At 41.3% G+C, this 19,111-nt stretch overlaps 1 protein-coding gene across 1 annotated transcript; it reads left to right on the forward strand.

Annotated features, from left to right (window-relative positions):
• Window positions 1-548: 548 nt before the first annotated feature.
• Window positions 549-12,962, forward strand: LOC112249891 (tumor necrosis factor alpha-induced protein 2). Its single transcript, XM_042321433.1, has 10 exons — window positions 549-1,215; window positions 1,745-1,859; window positions 2,905-3,027; window positions 4,304-4,398; window positions 4,980-5,072; window positions 6,764-6,890; window positions 9,015-9,140; window positions 9,215-9,370; window positions 10,491-10,612; window positions 12,381-12,962. Exons 1-10 carry the CDS (start codon window positions 629-631, stop codon window positions 12,595-12,597), a joined length of 1,761 nt encoding a protein of 586 aa, XP_042177367.1. The 5' UTR covers window positions 549-628; the 3' UTR covers window positions 12,598-12,962.
• The last annotated feature ends 6,149 nt before the right edge of the window (window positions 12,963-19,111 follow it).

Raw genomic sequence — 19,111 nt, forward strand, 5'->3', positions numbered from 1 at the left:
TTCCACTTTGACATTATGCGGTATTGTGTGTAGGCCAGTGACTACCATCTCCATTTAATCCATTTAAAATTCAGGCACAACACAATGTGGAAAAAGACAAGAGTGTGAAGTATATAGACTAAGCTGTCTACTTTAAGGTTAACTCCAATGTACTATACTATGAAGTAGCCTGTATGAAGTACTAGCCTACTTGCTCAGTATATTGATTTGTCATATTTATCATCCCTAAAGAGGAACTCTAAATGAAAAAATTAAGTGTCATATTATATTTTCGTTCACCATGAGAAATTATTGGCACTATATATATATACATGCATGCATACACACATACATACATACATACATACACACACACACACACACACACACACACACACACACACACACACACACACACACACACACACACACACACACACACACACACACACACACACACATATCACCATTCATTGTCACGTACAGACTGCACTAAAATAACTATTCAATCATTGTACTTGGTGGTCTGTGAAAAAAAACTTTTTTCAGAGGTGATTATGGACTTTTGGAGAACCTGAAGGAAAATCGCTTGGTGGAGGCTTGCCAGCAGTTGCTCTTGCGAGAGGACAAGCTATTTGGCCAAGAAACCATGACGATAGAGGGGTTGGTTCAGGTTTGCAATGAGGACGATAAAGACACGCTCCAAAAAGATTATGAAACCCTGCTGCTCCACTTATGGATGGCAGTTCACACCACCTTTAGTCCCACACCCTCAGGAGAACACCTAGAGATACTTCGGAGTGCGGTGGAAACCATAACGCTGCTGGAAGAGAAGGACCAGCAATGGGAAGGGCGGCCCGAGGGCAGCAGCGAGGCCCCCGTGTGGCGGCCACACCAGTGCCGGCACACCCACGACAACCTGCTTGAAAAAATGGTAGATTCTCAAATGAGGAATGCGACAGTGGAGGAGGACAATATTAGCGTTAGCAGTGTGGACAACCTGTCAACGTCCATGAAAAGGGAGGTATGTAGGATGGGCAAGCGTCTGAAGGAGGACGTTCTCAGGGTGGCCAGGGACATAAGGGACTGCTACCCCCCAGACTTTGACGTGTGCAACTTGTATGTGAGACTTTACCATCAGAAGTTCTCAGCAAAGTTAACAGAACTGGCCCGCTCTGGGCTCGATGTGGATGACTGTAACTACCTCCTCTGCTGGGTGAACAATTACTATCCAAAGTAAGTGGGAAATGGGAGGGCAGTTGCCCTGGATTCTTGAAGGGCTTGATAACAATCAGTGGGAGTGATTGGGGCAATTGTGCAATCTTCTTAAAAAACAAACAAATCACATTTAAGTGATGTCAAACCGCATATGTAATTGATTTGAGTTAATTGGGCCATTACATTTAGAAAATTGCACAATTTCCCCTATCACTGCCATTGATTGTTAACTAGCAGTGGCTAAAGTTAGCTGAAGTTTGTAGTGGCTGTTTAAAGAACTGAACCATGGATTATAGTTTCTCCAGACCCATAGACTATTTACATTATGATGAATCATTTAACAAAGTTGTAAAATCCTGACCTTCCCCTTTTAAAAAAGGCTAGTTCCCCTTTTTAGAAAGTCTGCTAACATAAATGCTGCATATTTTGCGTAAAAGTTTTTCTACATTATCCTCCTGCCTTGTACAGTCTGAGTGTTTCTGAGATGTCTCGTATGGTTTCTATCAATGACTTGATGTCATTTACAACATGTTTATATCTGTTTCAGTGACATCTTAAAACACAAAGACCTTGAGGGGCACATCAACATGGAGTCTTTGGGAACTCTTTTATCTGAGAAGGATCTCACAACATTGGAGGAGCAGTATCTACTTCAAAAAGAGGTAAACAGGATGCCAGAAACAGCTAAATCTAATGAACAGGCTAAATTCATGTGTATACGTCTAGACCATCCTTTCAGAGTAGCGTCTGTTTGTGCTGTCTTGCCACTCCTATGGTGTGTTAACGACCATACACTCTTAGAAAAACAACAACATTATTTCCAATTCTAAAGCACTCTGAAAGTAGCCTGGTCCAAGATATGTTTGCGCTATCTTTCCAATCCCTACACTCTTAGAAAAGAAAAAAAAAATTCAAAAGGGTTTTTCAGCTCTCCCCATAGGATAACCCTTGAATAAACCTTTATGGCTGTAACGACAGATTTCCTCCTCTTCGTCTGAAGAGGTGTAGCAAGGATCGGACCAAAACGCAGCGTGGTAAGTGTCCATGTTTTAAATAGAAAAACTGAACACGACAGAATACAAAATAACAAAGTGAAATTAAACGAAACAGTCCCGTGTGGCACAAAGACTGACACAGGAAACAAACACCCACAAAACAACAATGAAAACCAGGCTACCTAAATATGGTTCTCAATCAGGGACAACGATAAACAGCTGCCTCTGATTGAGAACCATATCAGACCAAACACAGAAATAGAAAAACATAGAAACACAAAACATAGACTTCACGCCCTGATCATACTAAAGACAAAACAAATGAAATAAAGGTCAGAACGTGACAATGGCTCCAGGTAGAACCCTTTCCACAGAGGGTTCTACATGGAACTCAAAAGAGTTCTACCTGGAACCAAAAAGGGTTCTCCTATGAGAACAGCCAAAGAACCCTTTCGGAACCCTTTTTTCTAAGAGTGTGTACTTTCAGACTAGCCTGGTCCCAAATCTGTTTGTGCTGTCTTGCCAACTGCTATGGTGTGTTAATGACCATAGGGCTTGGCACGATAGCACAAACATATCTGGGACCAGGCTACTTTCAGAGTGCTTTAGAATTGTAAATAATGTATTATTTTAATATGTTGCATGGAATGTCTTTCAGAACCGTAGTGTCAAACTTCCAGAATTGTGATGACCTGTGCTATGACGTTTTCAGAGTAGAGTCAGGACCTGGTTCTCCAAGGCTCTCAGTCAGGAGGAGGAGGGTTGGCTCAGTGGAAAGAGTCCAGAACTCATTGATGGGTACTGCTTCTGTCCTCTGGCCATTGACATCATACAGGTTGAAACCTATTAGATTACTACTACTTCTTCTAGTACTTGTCTGTGTTCAGCCCTACTCTTTCTTTGACCTGAACATGTTCTTCTTCGTTTTCATACTACATATATGTAGCTTTTTCTCCTGCATGGGTTTATATAAGCTTCATATTAACATGTCAACATTGACATAATTATATTTAAACTGACATTACCCTCCAAAACCAAAGTTTGTCTGATATTTTCAGACCTCAAAACAATGAGCGCCATAAATCAGAAATATTTAATAAATGCACTGAATTTCATACATTTCTACTGTTGGGTTCTGAGAATATGAAAATATACTTATTCATGTCACTGATGGAGTGCTGAGGTTTAGAGGGGTTTTACATCAGAAGTTAATGGTTATCTGTAGGAGCCAGATGGCTTTGGAATGTGCTGGTTGCATGGGAGGAAGTCACAGGATTGCTATAGGGGAGACGGGTGGACATCTGTGGATTAGGCAAATGAGAGGTTGAGGTCAGGTCAGATGCCCTTAAGGAAGAAATGATGGTTTATTACCCTATTATTTTGTCTTCCTGTCAAACCATAATAGATGTAAGGATTGGAGAGAAGGAGTTGTGCCTAAATTGGATTATATATACTTGTGGTGACAGCAGCTTACCAGCAGCATACCACCCTGCATACCACTGCTGGCTTGCTTCTGAAGCTAAGCAGGGTTGGTCCTGGTCAGTCCCTGGATGTGAGGCCAGATGCTGCTGGAAGTGGTGTTGGAGGGCCGGTAGGAAGCACTCTTTCATCTGGTCTGAAAAATATCCCAATGCCCCAGGACAGTGATTGGGGATTGGGGGCCCTGTGTAGGGTGCCGTCTTTCGTATGGGACGTTAAACGAGTGTCCTGACTCTCTGAGGTCATAAAAGATCCCATGGCACTTATCGTAAGAGTAGTGGTGTTAACCACGGTGTCCTGGCTAAATTCCCAATCTGGCCCTCAAACCATCACGGTTGCTGTAAATGAGAACGTGTTCTCAGTCAATTTACCTGGTAAAATAACAGAGAAATAAAATAAAGATTTGGTGGAAACATGTTTTGTCTGAATGCAGCTGTATTGATCATCTGGCCAGAATAAACGTGGTTAAGCTTTTCATAGTGTCCGTAGAGTTTTTTTTACTCTGAGAATTAGAACCTAACACTACACTAAATTGAGTTGACATGGAATTAATCCCATCCCTGCTCTAAGCTATGTTGACTGTACAGGGTCAGGTTTTATGTGCTAATACTGTATGTTGTTCTGTTTACTAGGCTGTTGATGGGGCCATAAGAGAGGCCAGGACTATTCTGGGCAGTGAGGCTAAAGCCCAAAGAATCCTTTGTCAGCTGGATAGCTTCTTGATAAGGTAGTGTACCCATTCCTTATAGCCCTGGCCACTGGGTCGTGCTCCTTAGGCACCAAATGGACTGAAACAGAGAGAGACTATCTGGACTTGTCCAATAAATAACACTGATTTTCCTTTTCCATTGCAAAACATTTTGGTTGTGTGCCTTAATGAACACGTCCTCTTCTTAACTCATTCACCAAGTTTCTATTGAAAACCAAATTAGTTTTTGCATTAAGTTTGAATGGTTTGGCTTAGGCCTGTCCACACTGAGCGAAATAATATTTTACTGATGAACATGCACGTTGATTTCCAGCATCATGCTCAAAGCCATTCAATTAGCTTACTGTGTTCTGGTTTCAAAGCCACACAGACAAATTGCGTAATTCTACATGGCCTTTTTTCCTGGGAGTTGGTAAGTCAACCGTGGTGTTCTATCTACACTGTCTTGTTGCAGACTGTCTTTGACCTGGTTTAGTTTATAATGGATATGTATGCTACAAATGAGCAATATGCAATGCATTACGATTCAACATTTTACTGACATGATAAAGAAGAACCTGGAGATGCCTGTTGACATTTTGTACAATGTATATTTGCAGCTATAAGAGCTCTCTTGAAGAATTTGTGAAGAGAACAGGGGAGAACACTCAGGCAGTCGTGAAAGCTAACCTGGTTAGCATCGAACAATTCAGGTAGGCTAACGACCGTTGTCCATTTCGCCAAGTCATTTGTTTCATGAATTTGCTTGGTATTTGAAGGGTAGCTAGCTACACACGAGCTTCATGACACATGTATAATCCTTACATAAAGCATTCATAAGCACTAAGTAAGCATTTCGTGAATGCTTTTTGTTTCTACTAATCCCCAATCTCATGAAACAGTCTTGATCTATATGCATGCAGTCTCACAATCTGAAGTTGTATCATTTGTTCTACTTATCTAGCTACTTTTAGACACTCCACAAAAGGGAAAGGTCAGTTGTAACTGAATGCAATTCAATTGAAAATGTGTCTTCTGCATTTAACCAGTGGTGGGAAAAGTACCCAATTGTCATACTTGAGTAAAGGTAAAGATACCTTAATATAAAATGACTCAAGTAAAAGTAACCCAGTAAAATATTACTTTAGTAAAAGTCTAGAAGTATTTGGTTTTAAATATACTTAAGTATCAACAGTAAATTTAATTGCTAAAATATACTTAAGTATCAAAAGGAAAAGTATAAATAATTTTAAATTCCTTATATTAAGCAAACCTGATATATATATTTTTACAGATAGCCAGGGACACTCTCCAACACTCATACATTATTTACATCCGAAGCATTTGTGTTTAGTGAGTCCACCAGATCAGAGGCAGTAGAGATTACCAGGGATGTTCAAGTGATAAATGCGTGAATTGGACCATTGTCCTGTCCTGCTAAGCATTAAAAATATAACGAGTACTTTTGGATGCCAGGAGTAAATGTATGGAGTAAAAAGTACAGTATTCTCTTTGGGAATGTAGTGAAGTAAAAGTTGTTAAAAATATATATAGTAAAGTACTGTGAGCGGACATAGATTGCTCTAAAGTGGAAAGGTGGAATAAATGAGTCGGGAGCAGGTTTTCTCACATTGAACATTCTCACATTGAACAAAGTTCTCTATTGAGGTATTTTCTCTTCTCAAACACTCCCACACAATCAAGGAGGATCTCACAAGGATATCACAAATCTTCTTCTTTACAGGAATAACGAACACAAGGTGAGTAACATTTAACTATAACATAAATCACGGGTGTGTCTCTGCCTTAACTATCCGTTTGTGGAGAGCTCCTTTCGGTTGGTGTTGCAGGTCCCTGGTTGCCATTCCCAAGAGGTAGTTTGTCCTCTTCTTCTCCCTTTTCATCAGGTAAATCCTCCCCTTTGGAGAATCAACCACCCTGTTTTTCCTCCAGTCTCCCCCACTGCCGGTTCTTGTAGGTGGAAGAAAATAGGTGATTAGTACCGTCAGCTGTGCTTAACTGCCTCTGATCACCTTTACTCACATGCTGGGCTGGGCTACTATCCGTGGGGCCAGCTTGTCCCCTGGTGCTCCTTTTGGGTACAGATATCCCCAAAAAACTACTTAAGTAGTACTTTAAAGTATTTTTACTTAAGTACTTTACACCACTGCATTTAACCCAACCCCTGCGGGGGGCTGCCTTAATCGACATCCACGTCATCGGCACCCGGGGGAACAGTGGGTTAACTGCCAAGGGCAGAACAACTGATTTTGACCTTGTCAGCTCGGTGATTGAAAGTACCTTTTGAACTGCCATTGTCATTCTATCCCTCCAATCCTCCCAACCTCTTATTTGACTTCATAAATCCAACATTGATGTCATAACATTGGTTCCTCCTTTACAGAGACTTCATAGTGAGAAGAGAGGAGTCAATCCCAGAAGAGATCAGGACAAGCTGTATGTCCACATTGGCAGACCTGAGAGACTGTGGCTATGGATACTTCACCCGCCCCATACATGAGGAGCTCAGGGTAGGCTACATGTGACAGCAGAGACACCAAGCATAATAGTCTAGCAATACTCCAATGTACAACGTTACATCTGCACTGTTAATTTGGTGAACTTTGGCCATCTAGTTCAAAATCCCAGACAGCCTTTCTCAAATTAGATGATTTTGCCTTACCAACGAGTTAAACGGCCTCTGGATAGCACCATAGTTAAAATCTAAACAAATCTTAAAACAGTGTACTGTCCTTATGCATGCATTCATATGCCATTATAACAGCTATATAACACATAACATTTGTCATAAGCTGTCAAAGTAATGTTCAAGACTTATGAGTCAAGGCATGAGATGTTATGAAACCGATTATGATGGGTGTTATAAATGACTGTTCATCCTGTTGCCATGCTCTAATGTCAACTGTTAATAACAACTACTATTATACAGTCTTCTTGACAACTTAAGTCATATGTTATTACATGCTACATTAGATTTTACATACCAGATGTAATAACAGGATGTTGTGTAATTTACCACCCTCTGTGTATATAGAATGTCATATGCCCTGTTAGATTCTGAGTTAAACTTGGAACACTGTAATACTCAGAAGTATAGTATCTGAGGAGTGATAGAGACTGTTTTTTTACATCAGAAGTTAATGGTTATCCGTAGGAGCCAGATGACTTTGGAATGTGTTGGGTGGACGGGAGGAAGTCACAGGATTGCTAGAGGGGATACAGGTGGCGGTCTTTGGATTAGGCATCAAGGGGGTTGAGGTCAGATCCCCTTAAGGGAGAAACAATGGTTTATTACCCAATCACTTTGTCTTCCTGTCGAACCATAAAAGATGTAAGGATTGGAGAGAAGGAGTTGTGCCTAAATTGGAGTATATATACTAGTGGTGGTGGAAACATGTTTTGTCTGAATGCAGCTGTATTGGTCCTCTGGGCAGAATAAACTTGGTTAAGCTTTTCATGGTGTCTTGGTTCAGCTTTTCATGGTGTCTTGGTTAAGCTTTTCATGGTGTCTTGGTTCAGCTTTTCATAGTGTCTTGGTTCAGCTTTTCATAGTGTCTTGGTTCAGCTTTTCATAGTGTCTTGGTTCAGCTTTTCATAGTGTCTTGGTTAAGCTTTTCATAGTGTCGTGGTTCAGCTTTTCATAGTGTCCGTAGAGTTAGGTTCTAATTCTCAGAGAAAATAACAGCCCCTATAGAGTGTGCATAGATGCCTTAAGTAAAGTGACCTTAATTTGAAGTGTTATTGAACAGTTATGAATGTGCTTATACCACAGGATGAGTTGAGAGTATCACAAAACTTTACCATTCAAAAGGATCTCCAAGAAACATGGTCAAATGGGAGCACAGATGTACTTTTTTAATTATTTAAAAACAACAACATTGAAACGAAAAGGAAACAAATAGAATTTGACAACAAAATCAACACTGCTGGGGAACAACAGGATTTGTGAAGGCTGTGAAAAAAGGCAAGATGTACAGGCTACAGTAACAATGACAGCTATAGTATTTAAAAATGGCTAGTTAATCAGGTACTAAGAAGCTAGATAGTTGATGCTAGCAATCTGTTAGCATTAACTAGCTAGCTAGCTAACTTCACTAACTACAGGTGGAATAAAAAAAAGTACTGTCAGCAGACGACTCGTAGATGGTCTGCGCTTTTCTGCCACAATGGGCTCCACTGCAGTGCCTGAGATGTCAGGATGTCTACAGTAGGCACACAGGAGATTCAGTGAGGGCTGATTCTTCTCTGCACCCAAAACAAGTCTGGTGGTGCTTTCATCGAGGCCCCGTGTAACAGCAGAGGGGTGTCGACTCTGCCCCGGTGTTAAGGGGGGGGGACCTCGGAGCGGGCAGCTGGGTGGTGGTCGAGTCACTCCCTGAGAGCAGTGGACATCGCCATTCAAACCGGTCCAATATCCTGTCAATGGTCTCCCCTAAATTTCTATCAAACTGGGTCAAAGATCCTCTGGGTCATTTCCAGGCAGAAACCAAGTGGTGCTCATTTCTACGATTTTATAAAATAACAGAAAGAAAAAAAATGCTAATGAGTCTGTGCCTCTGCAGCATTTTCTGAGCACTGGTATCAACTGCTTCAAGGTCAGATATTGACCTCTCCATGACTTCCTGTATCCTCAGGTGCAGTACCATAGGCTGTGGACACAGGCCTGGTTTACTGGGGGTCAGATGGTACTGGATGAAGTTCTGGGGACACTGGACAGACACATGCAGCAATTCACAGACCTCAAATCCATTTGTATGGAGGTACGTTAACACTCACACACACATTGACCTTACACACATAGTAACATTACACACATGGACATTTGTGTGTGTAGGAGCTGCTGGGCCGGCTGCACATGGAGATGATGGTGGAGTATGTGAAGAGGATGATGAAGAGGAAGATGAGGCTGAAGGACAAGGAGCAGCAGGAGGCAGCAGCCAAATTACTGGCTGAAGACAGCAGCAAACTGAGCACCTACTTTACTGAAGCGGTAAGCACCGAAGACGCGCACACACACACACACCTCATATTGCAGTTAATATAGCTTGAGCGTGTGTGTACACTAACACATGAAAGTAATAGCATTGTTCTTGCTCTGACCCACAAACTACTCAAACACTTCAAAGCTTTGACTTTCTATGTACTGTATTGTTCTTCATCATCACTTTCACTTTCTTTAGTCTCTGGCCATTCTGCATTCCTTTCTAGGTCTTCCTCTTGTTCTGCAGTGTGTCTGCTCTATTTCTTCTCCTCCTTTCTAATTTGCATGTCCTCTGCCTGTTTCTCCTTCTCTTTATTTCTCTTCTCATTCTCTGTCCTCTTCCATTCTCTTCTCATGTCTTTCCATCTCTTTTTCTCTCACCACCCCTTACCACCCCTTACCTCCCCTTACCACCCCTTACCACCTTTCATAAAAACTTTGGAGTACTTTAAATGAAATGATGGGCAGAAAGATAAATTCAACTCCATCTTTCATTGAATCAGATGGCTTATTCATCACAAAACCATTCGATGTTGCAACTGTAATTATTTTAATGCCGATGATTCAATCATAAACGCATATCAGCAACCACAGCTAATGAAGTCACTGAAACCCTTAACAAAGAGTTGCAGTCTTTTTTTGGAAATGGGTGGCCAGTAATAAACTGGTCCTGAACGTCTCCACAACTAAGAGCATTGTATTTGGTACAAATCATTCCCTAAGTTATAGACCTCAGCTGAATCTGGTAATGAATGATGTGGCTGTTGAACAAGTTGAGGATACTAATTTACTTGGCGTTACCTTAGATTGTAAACTGTCATGGTCAAAACATATAGATTCAATGGTTGTAAAGATGGGGAGAGGTCTCAACTTTTCAGAGAAATAAACTTTTATTGTATGTTTGGAACATTTCAGGGCTCTTTCATTTCAGCTCATGAAACATGGGACCAACACTTTACATGTTGCGTTTATATTTTTGTTCAGTGTAGTATCAAATCAAATGCAACTTTATTTAAAGTGAATGTAAACATCTCAATGCAGTAAATTAGACATTTTAATGCCATAATACAGTAAATGAAAGACATTAAATATGAAAGTATGCATGATTTGACCTATCCACTGTCCACAGGGGTCCAAAATAAGCTGGCTGAGTGAGGTCCTCCCTAAAATGGCGGAGGTGGTCAGACTGCAGGACCCAGGAAGCATCCAGCTGGAGATCGTCACCCTGGCTAGGGACTTCCCAGACCTTAGGTGAGACAGACAGACAGATCCTCCACAGGCTGAAGACATAGATGGAGAGTTTACATTCACAGAACCCCAGTCACATGACCTGGTACCAGTGTTGTAGTCAAGTCACTAAATCTCAAGGTCAAGTCCCCTGTGCTCGAGTACCTATGGCTAAATCCGAGTCGAGTCCATGTCCCCTGTGCTCGTACCTATGTACCTCCATGGCTAAATGGCTAAATCCGAGAGTCCATGTCCCCTGTGCTCGAGTCCATGTCCCCTCCATGTCCCCTGTGCTCGAGTACCTATGGCTAAATCCAGTCGAGTCCATGTCCCCTGTGCCATGTCCCCTGTGCTCGTACCTATGGCTAAATCCGAGTCGAGTCCATGTCCCCTGTGCTTGAGTATCTATGGCTAAATCCGAGTCGAGTCCATGTCCCCTGTGCTCAAGTACCTATGGCTAAATCCGAGTCAGTCCATGTCCCCTGTGCTCTATGGCTAAATCCGAGTCGAGTCCATGTCCCCTGTGCTCATGTCTGAGTCCATGTCTGGGTCGGCTAAATCCGTTCCATGTCCCCTGTGCTTGAGTATCTATGGCTAAATCGACATGGTTCTGGCTGAAATGTCCCAGTGCTCATGTCTGAGTCACTGGGTCGGATATTTCTGATACATATTTGACATGGTTCTGGTCTTCTCCTCTATATTTCTGATACATATTTGACATTGCACTATGCACTTTGCATCATCTGCTGAAATAAACGTTTGAAAGCAAAACAAATGATTCAGGGTTTGTTTAGACATATTTGGTATTTGGTAGCTGAAGTATTTTGCTTGATCGTACTGCTGGCTTGCTGGCTCTGTGCTTGTCTATTGCTAGATTGGCGCCACTATTGATTTGGCTCGGGATATGGTAGATTAAATCTGCCCAGCTACAACTAGTGGTGGGTTTACAGAAAGATTTTCATGTGAGCGTTGAAGTAACACAAAGATTTTCCTCCTGTTGCCCAATGGTCATAATTTCTTGCAATATACAGTAGCCTATGAAACAAGGTAATTCATACACAGGCTCACACATATTTTATATAATGTTCCAATAGTTATGTCAAATCAATCATGATGTTTTCAGGGGATTTAACCTTTATTTAACTAGGCAAGTCAGGATGAATGGTCTCTCGACGAAATTGTCTCCTATCAGATTGACCAGGGCCCGGTTTCCTGAGAGCAATGGAATGTAGGCCGAACATGGATCTTGCAACAGGACAATGATCTAAAACACACAAGCAAAGATATAACAGAATGGCTCAAAAAGAAGAAGTGGAGGGTTATGGAATGGCCGAGTCAAAGCCAAGATCTCAATCCTGTTGAAATGCTGTTGGGGGACTTGAAGCGGGCCGTGAATGCAAGAAATCCCTTGAACATGACATAGTTGAAGCAGTACTGTAAAGAAGAGTGGGGAAAAATTCCTCCCAGTCAGTATAAGAGACTGATAGACTGTTACAAGAAACGACTGCATTAAGTTATTTCAGCCAAAGGGGGCAACTTTTTGATCAATAAATTATAACAAAGTATAATCTTAAAATTGAATTTGTTAAATTAGGTTACCTTCATCTGTCAACAGTGTTGAAGTGAAGATTACATATTCATCTGTCCAAACATTTACAAAAGACCACTTTCCAGGGGTTGTGCTTGCTTTTTCACATGGCTGCATGTTGATGAACTATAAATGGACTAAAATTGAGTGTTTTGAACTTTGTTGATGACTTTGTTTTTTTTTTTGCTCTTCCACCTTTCTCAGTTGGAGACATATTTCGGCTCTGCTTTCCCTCAAAGCCAACCTATCCACTGCTGATGTCCGCAGCATCAAAGAGAGCCTGGTAGAGAACCGGCCCACGGTCACCACCTGCAATACCATCCCACCATTCTTCTCCAAGGTCCCAGCGGGCAAAACTTGGAACATGTGCAGACCAGCGTGCATCTGTTATGGGGGAAGGGGGTATTCAAGCCAGGATTAGACATTGGGCTATCTACCCATTTTGTCGCTCCTCTCGAATGGCTACAATGATACTGTATGCACATTCACTTTGCAAGTCTACTCTTGTGTAGGTGAGTGTACAAGTGGAAGGGGATAGATGTCTATGTGTGGGTGGGGACATGTGCATCCCACAATTGTGATTAAATAATATCTGCTTGCCTAAATGTTGATTTTCTATTAGCGGTTCCTTTGTCAAAGGTCGCTATCTTTTTGGAGGAAGTTCTATTAAATCTAATGTGAAAGGAATTAAGGCATTAGATAAAATATATATACAGTGCCTTCGGAAAGTATTCAGACCCCTTGACTTTTTCTACATTTTGTTAAGTTACATTACATTTTTTCCTCATCACACACAATACCCTATAATGACAAAATGAAAACAGGTTCAGACATTTTTGGAAATGTATTAAAAATAAAAAACAGAAATAGCTTATTTATGTAAGTATTCAGACCCTTTGCTATGAGACTCAAAATTGAGCTCAGGTGCATCCTGTTTCCATTGATCATCCTTGAGATGTTTCTACAACTTGGAGTCCACCTGTGGTCAATCCAATTGATTGGACATGATTTGGAAAGGCACACACTTGTCTATATAAGGTGCCACAGTTGACAGTGAATGTCAGAGCAAAAACCAAGCCATGAGGTCCAAGCAATTGTTGGTAGAGCTCCGAGACAGGATTGTGTCGAGGCACAGATCTGGGGAAGGGTACCAAAAACATTCTGCAGCATTGAAGGTCCCCAACAACACAGTGGCCATGATTCTTAAATGGAAGAAGTTTGGAACCACCAAGACTCTTGCTAGAGCTGTCCGCCTGGCCAAACTGAGCAATCGGGGGAGAAGGGCCTTGGTCAGGGAGGTGACCAAGAACCCAATGGTCACTCTGTCAGAGCACTAGAGTTCCTCTGTGGAGATGGGAGAACCTTTCAGAAGGACAACCATCTCTGCAGCACTCCACCAATCAGGCCTTTATGGTAGAGTGGCCAGACAGAATTCAACCCTCAGTAAAAGATACATGACAGCCCGCTTGGAGTTTGCCAAAAGGCACTTAAAGGACTCTCAGACCAAGAGAAACAAGATTGAACTCAAGAACCAAAAAAGGCCCCCTAGGCTGTAATCACTGCCAAAGGTGCTTCAAAAAAGTACTTAGTTAAGTGTCTTAATACTTATGTAAATGTGATATTTCCGTTTAGTTTTTTTCATACATTTGCTAAAATGTATTCAAACCTGTTTTTCCTTTGTCATTATGTGGTATTGTGTGTAGATTGATGAGAGGGGAAAAAACTATTGAATCCATTTTAGAATAAGGCTGGAAGGTAACGACATGCAGAAAGACTTCCTGAATGTAGTACAACTGTTGTTGAAAGGGTTAGAACTGCGTTCTGCTGCAAGTGACACTTTATGCTCTTCAAGGGACAGGTCCCAACTTCGTTTGTGCCCTAGGGTCCATGTGTACGGGGGTGGTCTTCTAGTGACAGGGAAAATTTCCCTACCTGGGATGGGGACGTTTTTTTCCCGGGAGGGAAAATGGAAGACAATTGGAGATCTACTTAGAGGGAGATGGAGCAGTATGTGTAGCAGGGTATCTATCGTGGTACATCTACGTGGATAATGGACAGGCATTGATTATGGTGGAACTGGTAAGCATGGATAAGTATCTCAAAATGGTGGTAAGGTCAGTGTTATCTCAAAATATAACCTACAGTTGAAGTTTATGTACACCTTAACCAAATACATTTAAACTCAGTTTTTCACAATTCCTGACATTTAATCCTAGTAAAAAAATTCCCTGTCTTAGATCTGTTAGGATCACCACTTTATTTTCAGAATGTGAAATGTCAGAATAATAGTAGAGTGATTTATTTCAGCTTCTATTTCTTTCATCACATTCCCAGTGGGTCAGAAGTTTACATACACTGAATTAGTATTTAGTAGCATTGCCTTTAAATTGTTTAACTTCAGTCAAAGGTTTCAGGTAGCCTTCCACAAGCTTCCCACAATAAGTTGTGTGAATTTTGGCCCATTCTTCCTGACAGAGCTGGTGTAACTGTCAGGTTTGTAGGCCTCCTTGCTTGCACACACTTTCAGTTCTTCCCACATATTTTCTATAGGATTGAGGTCAGGGCTTTGTGATGGCCACTCCAATACTTTGACTTTGTTGTCCTTAAGCCATTTTGCCACAACTTTGGAAGTATGCTTGGGGTCATTGTCCATTTGGAAGACCCATTTGCAACCAAGCTTTAACTTCCTGACTGATGTCTTGAGATGTTGCTTCAATATATCCACATAAATTTCCTCCCTCATGATGCTATCTATTTTGTGAAGTGCACCAGTCCCTCCTGCAGCAAAGCACCGCCATAACATGATGCTGCCACCCCGTGCTTCACGGTTTGGATGGTGTTCTACGGCTTGCAAGCCTCCCCCTTTTTCCTCCAAACATAACGATGGTCATGATGGCCAAACAGTTGTTATATTTTTGTTTCATCAGACCAGAAGACATTTCTCCAAAAAGGATGATCTTCGTCCCCATGTGCAGTTGCAAACCGTAGTCTGGCTTTTTTATGGCGGTTTTGGAGCAGTGGCTTTTTCAATGCTGAGCGGCCTTTCAGGTTATATCGATATAGGACTCGTTTTACAGTGGATATAGATACTTTTGTACCGGTTTCCTCCAGCATCTTCACAAGGTCCTTTGCTGTTGTTCTGGGATTGATATGCACTTTTCGCACCAAAGTACATTAACCTCTAGGAGACAACGCAACTCCTTCATGAGCAGTATGATGGCTGCGTGGTCCCATGGTGTTTATACTTGAGTACTATTGTTTCTACAGATGAACGTGGTATCTTCAGGCGTTTGGAAATTGCTCCCAAGGATGAACCAGACTTGTGGAGGTCTACAATTCTTTTTCTGAGGTCTTTGTGGATTTCTTTCGATTTTCCCATGATGTCAGGCAAAGAGGCACTGAGTTTGAAGGTAAGCCTTGAAATACATCCACAGGTACACCTCAAATGATGTCAATTAGCCTATCAGAAGCTTCTAAAGCCATCACATATTTTTCTGGAATTTTCCAAGCTGTTTAAAGGCACAGTCAACTTAGTGTATGTAAACTTCTGACTCACTGGGATTGTGATACAGTGAAATAATCTCTGTAAGCAATTGTTGGAAAAATTACTTGTGTCATCCACAAAGTAGATGTCCTAACCGATTTATGATCCTACTGAAAAACGATCTAGATATTTAGGTGCAATCTGTTAATAGATCCTCAAGGAAGCTGGATTACCTTGAATATACTACTTGATGATGAATCGATGTGGCGCATCTAGGCCCTCATTGTAAACAAGAACCTGTTCTTAACGGACTTTTCTAGTTAAATAAAGATTCAATGAAAATTAATAAAATAAAGTATGTAAGGACGGTATCATGTTTATGAATGACATTGTAAACAAGGACACTAAAATGTTGTCACCCAAGCAATTGACAAAAGGTGTTTGGAGATGTATGCTCAATACAAAAATATAACCAACTCAATCACAACTCTGCCACAAAAATGGAAGAGGCAATTACCCAAAAGAGAAAGGAATGAATTAGTTTGTCTGCAGCCAATCCAAAACCATGCATAGCTTAAAATAACTTGTATAAAAAGGTTGAGAGCTTTGAGAACTATACCGCATAAAATCCAAGATAATTTCGAACAGATTTTTGATGTCCCAATATCATGGCATCGGGATTATGAACTGATATGCAAATCAACAAGACACATCATTCTGTTATTTTCAGTTTGAACTATTATATAAAATTCTTGCCAATAAAAAAGAATCCTAAATATATGGGGTGTTGAACAGTCAGCCCTGCATGTGCGGACTGCAACAAAGAAACAGAATCAATAGATCATCTTCTTTGGTACTCTCCTTCAGTGGCTTGGTTTTGGAATCATGTCCAGGAGTGGTTGGTGACTCAATGTCAGTGTTCAGATTAATTAAACTGTACTCTACGCTGCTGAATTAAACTTGACTGTTCTGTACTCTACTGTATTAACCTCTACTATACTGTAGCATGCCATACTGTAGTCTACTGTATTCTACTGAATAAAACTCTGCTGTCCTGTGTACCATATGTTACTTTACTGTGCCATACTGTACCGTGTAGGGGTGTAACGGTACACATATTCGTACAGAACGGTTCAGAGACCTCGTTGGACCCTATATATATATATTTTTTTAAATTAAACACTACGAAGGCCTATAGTGTCACGAATGAGTTATGTCATACCCACAGATGGCCACAGGATGGCGCAAGGGAGCTATAAACCCATACTGTTTTTTTGCCTTAAAACCCTAAACCGACATATAACCTATTTTAGCCCTAACCCCTAACAATAGGTATAACCTATTTTAGCCTCAACCCTAACCCTAATTCTTGGGTAGGGTAGCCTAGAACACCTTTATAAACTATTTTAGTAATAATATTATGTTAGTAAATACCATTATACTACTAAATAGCATTTAGAAAATCAAAAAATCAAAAGCTATGTAAGGATTTTGCTGTTTTTTTGTTATCATTTGTTATTTTATCATATTTATTATTGCAAGGCAGAACACTTGCTAAACAAGCCACATGTGGTTTGAATTGGGTGTGACCTAGGGTGCGTTCGTAAATTCACTCTGGAGTGCCAGAGAGCGCTCAGAGTTTGCTCTGGGCGTTCGTAAACTCAGAGCTTTGTCAGATTGTCCATTCTTAAATTCAGAGCGTTTTGCTCTTGGAGCGTTCAATCAATCAAATGTATTTATAAATCCCTTCTTACATCAGCTGATGGCACAAAGTTCTGTACAGAAACCCAGGCAAAAAACCCAAGCAGCAAGCAATGCCGGTGTAGAAGCACAGTGGCTAGGAAAAACTCCCTAGAAAGGCCAGAACCTAGGAAGAAACCTAGAGAGGAACCAGGCTATAAGGGGTGGCCAGTCCTCTTCTGGCTGTGCCGGGTGGAGATTATAACAGAACATGGCCAAGATGTTCAAATGTTCATAGATGACCAGCAGGGTCAAATAATAATAATCACAGTGGTTGTAGAGGGTGCAACAGGTCAGCACTTCAGGAGTAAATGTCAGTTGGCTTTTTATAGCCTCTCCTGCTGTCTCTAGAGAGTTGAAAACAGCAGGTTTGGGACAGGTAGCACATCCGGTGAACAAGTCAGGTTCAGAGCGCACACTGGATGCTCTGGCAGAGGTGTAGGGTTGACCAGAGCGTTCTGACCTCACAACGGCAGTCAAGCACCCAAGCTAACTGGCTAACATTGGCTAGTTTGCTAGCTACTTGTCACGTTCTGACCTTAGTTCCTTTTGTTTTTGTCTTTGTTTTAGTATGGTCAGGGCGTGAGTTGGGGTGGGCAGTCTGTTTTTCTATGTTGGTTTTTAAGTTCGGCCTATTATGGTTCTCAATCAGAGGCAGCTGTCAATTGTTGTCCCTGATTGAGAATCATACTTGGTTAGCCTGGGTTTCACTTTTGGTTTGTGGGTGTTTGTTGCCTTGTGAGTGTTTGGGCCACACGGTACTGTTTCGCTTTTCATTCGTTCACTTTATTGTTTAGTATTTCAGTGTTCAGTTTGTTTCATTAAATATTACATCATGAACACTTACCACGCTGCACCTTGGTCCTCCTCTCTATCTCCAGACGACATCCCTTACACTACTTGCAGACACAAATGAGAGAACACCTCACTCTGACCATTTTACTCCCCCTAGCAGAGCTGGTTAGCCTGTTTGTATGTTATCAAATCAAATTTTATTTGTCACATACACATGGTTATGTGTTATCCAGAGCATTGGTGACTAACTGTGCTGCTGGCAACAATTTAATTTCACTTTTTTTTGCTGACACCAGCCATATTCAACGGGTGTTGAGAGTAAAACATTATTGCGTTATTCTGCGCTCTGGCACACTCAGACTAGAGGGCTCTGAAATCGGAGTAGATAGCAAGAGGGAATTTACAAACGCATCCCTAATAACCTCTGTGAAAGTCCAGAAATTGGCTGTGATAGGTGTGATTGAGACTGATCTCAAGAATTAGTAAGAAAAATACACTTTATATCTCAGCTGCCTCACCAATGTTTTAATGTGAATTAATGAATGAATATTTCCAATATTAATGAATATTTCCAATAGATGGCAGCATAAGACCATGAAGTATCAGTTATAGGCTATAGCAGCGATATGATTGACATAAAATAGCATGCAACCACAGAGTATATGTCCGACGATTTTCTAAAATGGTCACTCATTACTTTACAGTTCTCTTTTTAGGCCTGTGTTGCTTTTGGGAGAGCAAAAAAATAGCGAGTAGGTATTGAACCCCCGGCAAAAGCATCACTAATCAGACGCACTAAACCTCAACCCTAGTAGACATGCATCCCCCTTTCTTTTTCTCCTCCGCCACACCGGAAAAACCTGCGAAGTCCTCTGCACACCACCCATCGTCCACCTTTATTGGCCCAATCCCTTCA

The sequence above is a fragment of the Oncorhynchus tshawytscha genome, linkage group LG05 (assembly GCF_018296145.1).
Source record: "Oncorhynchus tshawytscha isolate Ot180627B linkage group LG05, Otsh_v2.0, whole genome shotgun sequence".
Lineage (NCBI taxonomy): Eukaryota > Metazoa > Chordata > Actinopteri > Salmoniformes > Salmonidae > Oncorhynchus > Oncorhynchus tshawytscha.